This window comes from Rissa tridactyla, chromosome 6 (assembly GCF_028500815.1).
Source record: "Rissa tridactyla isolate bRisTri1 chromosome 6, bRisTri1.patW.cur.20221130, whole genome shotgun sequence".
NCBI lineage: Eukaryota > Metazoa > Chordata > Aves > Charadriiformes > Laridae > Rissa > Rissa tridactyla.
This window is the reverse complement of record NC_071471.1, coordinates 57,190,892-57,200,603: the sequence shown is the minus strand read 5'-3', so window position 1 is coordinate 57,200,603 and position 9,712 is coordinate 57,190,892. Positions and strand designations below refer to the sequence as shown.

The window sequence follows — 9,712 nt, the reverse complement described above, 5'->3', positions numbered from 1 at the left end:
GCGGCCGGAGCCGGGCAGGGGGCCGGCTCTGCCTCCCCCTCCCTCCAATGGCGAGGCCGCCCCCGGCCCCTCCTCGCCGTGACGTGCCGGCCCGGGGCAGAGGAGGCTCCCGAGCCCTTGGCTGTCCCTGCAGAAGCTGTAACAAAACGCAGACCCCCAGCGCCGGGCTAATGGAGGCAACTTAGACAGGAGCAGGCGCGGCCCCTCGTCTCTCGGCGCTGCCTCCCCCCCCCCTCCCCGCACCGGGCGCGGCGCTCCCCTCCGAGCCGCCGCCCCGAGCGCCGCCGGGCCCGCGGGACTGCCTGGCCGCTTGCGCTGCCCCGATGATGTTACCGAGCCCCGTCACCTCCACCCCCTTCTCTGTCAAAGACATCCTCAACCTGGAGCAGCAGCAGCAGGACCCGCACTATGGGGCCCAGCTCCCGCACCACCTGGAGCACCACTTCCACCCCGCCGCCTGCCTGCTGGCGGCCGCCGACGGCGCCCGCTTCTCCGACGGCGAGGAGGAAGAGGAGGAGGAGAAGCTGTCCTACCTGAGCCCCATGGCAGCCCCCGTCAGCCAGGCAGACGCGCGGATCTCCGCCGACAACTACGTGCACGCCGTTCTGCGCGGCTCCTGCGAGGCCCCCGGCCCGGGAGAGGAGCTGGACCCCGCGGCCCGCGACCCAAGTGAGTATCGGCCCCGCCGCGCTCCCCCGCACTGCCCTGCACCGCCGGGACGGGTCCGTGGCTCCCTCCCCGCGGCGCGTTCCCAGCCCGCTGGGCATCGCCCCGCGAAGCCCCGGTCCCGGCGCTGCAGCGCGGTTCCCCGGGCATGTCGAGCCGGGACTGGCACGTCGTGGCCGCCCTCCGCCGCGCTCCGCTCGCCGCCTCCCCGGGAAGCGCCTCCGCAGGGCCCCGATTCGGAGCTGACGGATCAGGCCCGCGCTCCGCAATTTCGGTAGCGGGGAGGGAGGAACGGGGCGGGTTAGGCCTAACCCGCGCCCGCTGCGGCGGAGCCCTCCGGGAGCGAAGCGGCGGAGCAGGTGTCCGGTGCCGTGCGCGGCTCGTCCCGGCGGTGCCGCAGCGGTAACGCCGCCGGCCCGGAGGCGCGGAGACGCGCCCGGCCTCGCCGCCCGAACCGGTGCTTCGCAAGCGCAAGCGATGCCGGAGGCGGCCGGTCCCGGCGCTGCTTCCCCGCCCGCACCGCGGTTCCCCGACGGGCGCGCAGCGGCGCGGAGCCGGCCGGGGCGCGGCGCGGGGCTCTCGCCCGCCGGTGGGGCCCGTCGGGAGCAGCGAGCGCCCGGCGTCGGCGAGGTGCAGCCGTGACCTGTGCTCCCCCGTGCAGAGAGCTGCGTCCTGAAGAAGCCGCTGGACGCAGCGGAGAAGGCGGAGGAGGCGGAGAGGCCGAAGCAGCGGAGCCGGAGGAAGCCGCGGGTCCTCTTCTCCCAGGCGCAGGTCTTCGAGCTGGAGCGGCGGTTCAAGCAGCAGCGTTACCTGTCGGCGCCCGAGCGGGAGCACCTGGCCAGCAGCCTCAAGCTCACCTCCACGCAGGTGAAGATCTGGTTCCAGAACCGGCGTTACAAGTGCAAGCGGCAGCGGCAGGACAAGTCGCTGGAGCTGGGCGGCCCCGCGGCCCCGCCGCCGCCACGCAGGGTGGCCGTGCCCGTGCTGGTGCGCGACGGCAAGCCGTGCCTCGGCGGGTCGCAGGGCTACGGTTCGGCGTACAACGGGCCCTACTCTTACAACGGCTTCCCCGCTTATGGCTACGGCAACGCCGCCTCCTACAACCCCGGCTACGGCTGCACCTACCCGGCGGGCACCGGCGGCGCCTCCATGCAAGCCGCCTGCAGCCCGGCGGCGGCCGCCGGCCCCTTCGTGAACGTGGGCGGCCTGGGGGCCTTCGGCGGCGGCGGGCAGCCGCTGCACCAGGCGGCGGCGGGGCCCTCCTGCAGCCAGGGCGCACTGCAGGGCATCCGGGCCTGGTAGCCCGCACGCACTGAGGGCCGGGAGCGGACCGGCAGAACGGCCCGGCGGCTCCGGGGCCCCCGTTATCACCCGCACCGCAGCCCGGCTGCGCGCCCCGCGCAACGCGCGCCCTGGACCGGCGACGGCGGCGGCGGCGGCGGAGGGACGGCGTGGCGGGACCCCGGCGCTCCCGCGGGGCCGGCGGCGGGAGGAACGGAGCAGAGCGGAGCGGAGCGGCAGGACGGAGCCGCCCGAGCTCGCAGCGAAGCGCCGCCGCCCCGGGGAGCCGCCGCGACGGCCGGGCGGGCCTGGGTGGCCGGAGCCGATCGCGCCGCGCCAGCGGAGCAGCTTTGCTTGTAAAAAGCCGACGGCGGGGCCCGGGGGTGCCGCGACCCCTCTATCTACTCTGTATCGGTTACTGCCAGCGCCAGCTCGCCGAGTCAGTCAATAAACCAGGTGCAATATCCGCCGCCCGCTCCTCCTTCGCCCAGCGGCCGGTGCCCGGCGGCGGGGCCGGTGCCGGTGCCCGGCGGCGGGGCGGTGGCAGCGGCGTGCCCGCGGGGCAGGGCGGCCCGGCCGGTTTGTGAGCGTGCCAAGGGCGCTTGAATGGGGCCGCGCAGCTCAGAGCCGGGCCCATTGTGGCCGCCGGGCCGGCGCTGAAAGGAGCCGCCGAGGAAGGTAGCGGGAATAGGCGCTTATTGGATTCGGGAACAAAAGGTGTGGCAGGGAGGCGAGGGACAAAGGGGCCCCGGCGCCGAGATTGACGGGCCGCTTTGCCCCCCACTGAGGCCCAGGCCCGGCGCTTTATGCGCGGGGGCTGCAGAAACGTGCTGGGTTTTGTTCCCCTTTCTGGGAGCGCAGGGGGAGAGGAGGGGGGTCCGCGGGCCGCTGATTAGGGCCGGCCGGGCCGGGGCAGCCTGAATGCCGGGGCATTATTGCTACATGTTCAGCCATTTCGCTCGGCTGCAGGGGGAGGGGGCGGCCGAGGCCCCCGAGCCCCGCGGGACCGGCCGCGGGGTCGCCTCTCGCCGGCCCCGTCCCGGTCCGCCCCGTCCCGCCGCCGCCGCCGCAGCCGCCGCGGACCTCTCGGGGCGGTCCCGGCTCCGCCGCCGCGGCCGTGCCGCTGCCGTGCGGGTCCCGCCGAGCGCCGGGACGGGAGCCGCGGCCGGGGAGGGGCGGACACCCGCGGAGCTCTGTCTGGCTCGCCCCGGGCGGCAGCGGAGACCGGAGGCGCGGGGAGCTCTCCCGCACGGTGCCGCACGTCTCCCCGGCCGCGACGCTGGAGCTCCCGAAGATATTTCCAGCGGAGCCTTCTCGGAGCCGCCGGGACGGACGCAGCGCAGGGCCTCGGTATGCCTCCCCGCTCATCCGGCGATGCCCACCGTGTCCTCCCCCTGCCCTCCCCATGCGTGTCGTGTGACGGTCCCTTCGCCACAGGCAAGGACCAGGTTTTGTAGCCTTCTGCCATCGCAGAAGCAGCAGGTAATGACCGTTCAGGCTGCTAAACCCGGTTTTACGCTGCGCATTTCCACCACGAGAGCTGAACTCGCACCTTTGGGGTTTGCTAGGAACTGGAGAAATTCTTTCCATCGCAGCACGGCGGGGACAGAGCGGGCAACCAGCAGGCTGTGTGTCCCAGCCCTGGCTCGGCACGGCACCCCGCTGTCCCGCGAGCCACCCCGAGGCCGGCAGGCTTCGCGGGGCCGGCGCTGGGAGAGGATGCGGCACACCCAGCCGATTGTTTGCTGGATGGCAGCAAGGTGTCGCGGGAGAGGAAGCCCAGGCCCCGCTCTTGGCTTTCGGAGATGAGTGGTTAAGGCCCTGTGGTCTCGTGGGTAGAAACAGGATAGCCAAGAACAAAGATAGGTAATGCTCTCTCTTCACAGCAGCAGTCAGGCTGGGGAGATTTGTCTCCGCCATAGGAAAGAGTTGCATTTTCCTCCATGTTCTGCCAGACGGTTGTCTGCAAAAATAGGGGACCTGCGTGAGGTCATGCCCTGCTGTGCAAGCCAGAGGAATCATAACCACAATACAAGCTCCTCCAAAATCAGGGTGTGTGAGAGGCGCTCCCAGCTTAGCACATCCCCTCCAAGTATGTGGCAGCTGGTTAGAAATCCACTGCATTCCCAGCAGCACCCAGAGGCTCCGGATGAGACCTGAGCCCTGGCCATGGGTCATGCTGCCCACATCCATAGCCACGGCCTCTGGAGCACGGACAGTTAAGCAGAGTGAAGGGGCATACAGGGACCCCAGGACCGTGTTACAAGAGGCGATGCCGGGCGGAACCAGCATCACCAAGCACCAACAGCACCCAGCACTGCTGCAAGTGTGAGGTCAGCGTTGTGCTCACCCCACTTACACCTGGTGACACCCGTGTGTGCTCCCCGGCCCCGCTCTCCCCACGCTGAGCTGGAGCGGTGCCGAGAGGCCCAGCTGCAGGCTGATGTGGCACGGCGGTGGAAGTTTCTAGATGTCCACCATAGCCAGCTCCGTTCCTGGGACAGATCCCAGCTGTCCCACCGGCTCAGACTGGGGGAAGGGCAGGGGGTTAGTGGGAGGGACCCCTCTACAGAATCTCGCCCCAAGCCCCGGAGCCGATGGGGAGGATGGAGCGGCACAAAGAGCCAGCGGTGCCGGAGGGCCCGGATCAGGGCAGCGGAAGTGAAGCGCTCCAAAGAGGAGGAACAGCTGGCAGAGGACGGTGGGAGGGAGATGGTGGGAGACCGCAGATTGGATGGGCTGCCCAGGGAGGGGAGACACAATGGAGAGAAGTTGCTGCGTGGCCGCGCTGGAGGCAGTGCCCGCCCGTGACGTACCCCATCCCCTGTCCTCCGCGCCCCGGGGCGAAGCGGGACACTGCAGGCAGGGCGCGAGGCAAGAGCTGCAGGGTGCTGGTGGAAACCCTTCTGGCATGGTCCTGCTGCGGCCGTGGTGCGGATGGAGGGACATTTGGGAGGGAGAGATGGGGAGGGCCATCATCAAGGGGCAGAGGGCGCATGTTGTTTCTTCCCAGTCGAACGGGGGGATTTACTGCTGTTTGGGAGTCAGGGAGGGGAGGTGCCGATTGATTTTGGACAGGGAGGAGATTCTCTAAAACAATGCACAGGCTTAAAGCAAAGGAGGGACTGTTGGGGCGTCCAGGCTTTAACTATGAGGCTTCAGGCCTGCTCTGTGCATGGACTCCAGTTCTCTTTTTCATTCAAGTTTCCTGGCCAAGGAGGAGCCCATGAGCAGAACTTGCTTCTGTCCGGTGGTTCCCAGGGAGGCTCTGTCCAAACCCCAGCGCTAGCTAGTTTTCTGAGGCGTCTTCCTCGTGCCAGGGATTGTGCAGGAGCAGCGCTGCTCCCTCTGTAGCACTGCAGATCTGCTCTGGTTTCCTCTCCTTCCTGACATCTTTTTCCATTCCTTCCTCCTGCACTATGGTCATCCCTCCCCCTCGCGCCCTTCATCCTTCTCTCTTCACCACCCACTCGCTGCCATCAACAAGGAGCTTGCCTGGGGAGGGAGCAAGATGCCCGCTCCCAGCAAGGCTGGCCAGGCTGCCCATGGACCTGGGCAGACCTCACTGAGTTCTGGTCCCGTCTGCTTCCACCCAGGCACAGCCACCTCCCGCTGCCTTGGAGCTGGGAGCCCGGGGACCCAGCTGTGTGCTGGGGTGGTGCCCAGCTCTTGCCCCTCTGTGTTGGAGCTGGGTTGGAGCAGCAGATCCTGCCCTGCAGCGCTTCCCAGCGCAGTTGCCCCACGCCATGAGCTGGGAGCTGCTGAGGCTGCTCTGCGGAGATGTCAGTGCTCGGTGGGCAGCCGGTGCCTGGAGCTGGAAGCTCCTCCTGGTGATAGCAATGTGGGGTTGTCACACAAGCACTCTCCAGCGCCAAGAAATCTGTGTCCAGCCATGGATCAGGTAATTAAATTAAAATATCAGTACTTGTGCTGCGGTGTCTCCAGGGAAGGTTTCTCTTGCTACTTGCCTGCCGGCACAAAGGCCAGGGACCTGCCTCCCTTCCTTGGATGTGTCACTGGTGGCCACAGACCCTCCCCAGTCCTCCAGCCTGTCCTGTGCATCACAAGTCACTACACCTGACTAAGTGGGGTGGGGGGACTCGCATATTTTAGCTGTTCCTTCTCTCCACCCTGCACCGGGGAGACCGAGCACAGCACTGCTACGAGGGATTCGGGTGACCCTGCTGGAGAAGGGGACTCCATCTCTGTCACCTCCGGAGCAGACAGCGCTGCTGAAGGCCAGAGCCGCCCCCAGACAATAAAATCCATGGTCGTTTTCCCGTGGATGACCCTTCGCCGTGTCTGGGGCTGCTGCAGGTGGGTGCCGCCGGGGCCAGGGGGGTCCCGGGCTGCCAGCTGGGACGCTGCTCCCGGGGCCTGTCCCCAAGCGAGATACGCCACCGCCATCTATCGGCAAGCACCCGGGGACAGGGAGCGACAGGTACCCCTCAGTCCCCACCACCCCATGGCACAGGGACGCTGTGTCCGGTGTTGGCTCAGTTTGGGGATGCCCGAGTGCCCCTGCAAGGCTTGGGGGGGGGTGCAGAGCAGGCGGGCAGGGCTGCCTCCCCCCGCTGGCATCGCGTCTCTGGCGCTGGGGACAGCAGTGGGACACGCTGGGCATCGGGAAGGCTGGGCTGGTTGCGCCGGCTCTTGGCAGGCTGGTGTCTCCCCATGGCTGAGCTCTGTGGGAGCTGGGGGTCTCCCGACACACGTGGGCAGCATCGCTGGGGCTTGTACACATGGCGAAAGGAAAACACTCACATGTGTCCCCACTGCAGTGGGAGAGCTGGGGACAGGGCCAGCATCCCCTCCTGGCCTCTAGCCACTCTGCAGGGCCCTTTCTAGTGCGCAATGTTTTGCTTTCTGGTTTTTTTTTTGTTTTTTTTTTTACTAAGCACAAGCATCCAGCATGTCTTTGTGAGAGAGCCAACAGGTTTTTAGCTCTGATTATCTTTTCTGTCCCAAAGCAGTGCAATTCACCCAACGCCGGGACCCCCTGTGAAAGCTCCTGATGCCCCGGCACTGCCCGCTGCCTCCAGCTACCGCATTCACCCCCGGCAAGTCCTTGCCCAAGGACATTTGTGATGGTTGAGGTGCCCGTTACAGCTGCATCCTCACCAGAGGGAGCTGCGTCCCTGCTGGAAGTACAGCCCAATTTTGGCCCAATTCCCTACTCCCTCCGCTTTTAATAGCCCTTGTCAGTGCTCTGGGCAACATACTGCCCAGGTCTAATGGGCACCCAAAGGTGTTGGGGACAGAGGAGAAGGCTGCTTGGGTTTGCATTTCTCCTGGCACCCACCTGGACACAGTCTGTGCCCTGCCAGGAAGCACTTATGTCACCCTGTGTGCCCCGGGGGAGATTGCAGGGTTTCTCCAGGGGTAGCACTGCCGGCAGTGCAGCACCTGCAGGCACGCTGGGCCAGGGAGATTAGGGATGGAGACCCCCATCTCCATCCATGGAACAGCCCTTGCTTCAACTGCTTTTGAGACTGATCCTGGGGCAGGCTCTAGTGTCATGGTGCACTTGAGCTGTCCCCACTGTCCTCACCCGTGTGCCCTTGGGGGAGCATCCCCTGCTGCCACCTCGGTGCCATCTCCATCCAGCCCAGGAGTGGCTCTTCTCCCACCTCTGCCATCTCCCCGATGAGACACGCTGTCTGCCTGCACCCCAGCTCCAGCCAGGCAGCATCTTCCCAGAGCCACTTTGCAGCCCCTTGTCGGGGGACTTTGACACATAACCCTGTGCTAAGTATGGGTATTGCCAGCATCTCCCCATGAAACCAGACACGCTGAGTGCAGTCCCAGCCCAGCCCTGGGGATGGGCCTCTGATGGCCTTCCTCTGATGACTCTTTACAGCTGAGAAAGCAGGTTTTCAGCCTCCGTTTTACCTTTCAGGCTATATTCCTTATGTCCTTGCACTGCTGCGAAGCTCAACCGGAGCCGGGCAGGCTGGGACCAGCCCAGCCAGGGGTTGTCTCTCAGTGGTTTAACCCAGGCAGTGACATGGGTCAGAAGAGGGTTTCCCAGGGCCCACCAGAAGCAATGTCTGCTCTGTGTCCAGGCAGCCCTGGCGCCCGCGTTTACCACCACTGTAAGGCCGTGGGGTCATGAGAACTTGTATGACTTTATTGGGGGTCTGACAGAGCCCTGAGGAATCCCAGAGCCAGGACGGGTTGGAGCTGGAGGGAGGCTGGGAGCCCACCTCCGCGCTCCCCATGGGTCCCAGCCACCTCCTCCCACCGAGCAGGGCCATCTGGCACCCGCTGCAGAGGGGCCGGGGGGCAGGAAAGCTCAGGGTAGCCCAGTGCACTGGCAGAGGAGGGGCAGGGATGCAGTTTGGCAGGGCAGCGCCCTTGCACCCCCGCACCTGCCCCCGAGCTGGGCTGGCAAAGGGCCCTACGGGCTGGGATCCAGCACCCTGTGTGGGGTCCCTGGGGCAGGAGCAGCTCAGGAGCCCACCGTCCCGTGGCCAAAGGTACGGGGCAGACACACTGGAGGGATCTCCCCTTCTTGCTCTGGGGGTGATGAACTCCCCTCAGCTCCCCTCACCCCAGCACTACCCTTCACCTGCAGGAGCACAGGCATCTCCAGTTACCCCAGGAAGGCAGCCGGGGGCTCCTGAGCTGCTCCTGGCACGGCAAACTCGGGCTGCCCGAAATAGCTTGGGCTCCTGCCACATCAGAGCTGCGGCAGCCCTGGATCTGTCACCCAGAGCGGGGCAAGGCCAGCAGCGCTGCCCGGCTCTGCCTGCTCGGGGGCTGCCCCCCACACAGGACCCCCATCCCGGCACCAGCAGCAGGACAGGGCTCGAGGGATGGTTGGACACGGGACGGCAAGGCAGCAAATCTCTGCCCGCGTTGGATGTGGCCAGGGATCCTGCAGGGAGGCGAAAGGAAAAAGGGCTGTCTCCAAAACTCTGCCAGGCTGAGCATGGCTTCCTTGCTGGAAAGCCAAAAATAGTCTCTTTACTCAGAAGAGGCTGTAGGAGGGATCTCATCCGAAGCGCAGCCAAATACCGAGGAGGCCATAGGACAGACCCAGAGCAGCGTGGCTTCGCCGAGGCATTATCAGACCTTGGAAAGGCAGCGGCCATAGCAGAACCAGCCAATAACCCTGTTACCTCTGGGCATCTCATCACGCCAAAGGCGCCAGAGGAACCAGGCTGGCTGGTGAGGGGACACGGCACCCCGGCAGACCTGGGGAGCAGCCACAGGCAGCCCTTGGTCTGCGGCAGAAGTTCAGCTCGGGGGATGGAGATGGCAGCAGGACAGGGGATTTTTCCAGTCTCTCATGGCCTGGGCCAAGGGATATCTGGAAACCCCCTGGATGACACTGCTGTCCCTGCAGAGCCAGGCGGCTGGCAGGCAATGCCATCCTCTGCAGGGCTGCTGCCGCCTGCTCTGGGCAACACCCAGCTGCTGCTGGGCAAACTGGCAAAATGCCAGGAGACCAGAAAGGCCGTGCCCTTGCCAGGGCAGCGCTCGGGCCCATGGCTCATGTGGCAGCATCCCTGCGCTGTGCTGATGTATCACCTCTCCGTTCCCGGGGGTCTCCCTCCGTCCCCCAGCACTTCTGTGGGCAGTTATTCCTGGAAACATCCTGGAGTCACCTTCAATCATGCCTTCACCCGCTGACATTTATAGAGCTTCTTCCGGCGGATGATGGATTTAAGAGTGTGAATCTTCCCCCATCCCAGCCCATGTTTATGCCTTCCCCTCCGCGGGGTCCGTCATTGCCTCGGTGCGTGGTGAGGGCTAAAGG

The 9,712-nt window shown here is 66.2% G+C and overlaps 1 protein-coding gene across 1 annotated transcript; it reads left to right on the top strand.

Annotated features, from left to right (window-relative positions):
• The first annotated feature begins 155 nt into the window (after window positions 1-155).
• On the top strand, window positions 156-2,673 carry NKX2-3 (NK2 homeobox 3). The gene is made up of 2 exons (XM_054206117.1): window positions 156-669; window positions 1,328-2,673. Exons 1-2 carry the CDS (start codon window positions 324-326, stop codon window positions 1,966-1,968), a joined length of 987 nt encoding a protein of 328 aa, XP_054062092.1. The 5' UTR covers window positions 156-323; the 3' UTR covers window positions 1,969-2,673.
• Window positions 2,674-9,712: the final 7,039 nt, after the last annotated feature.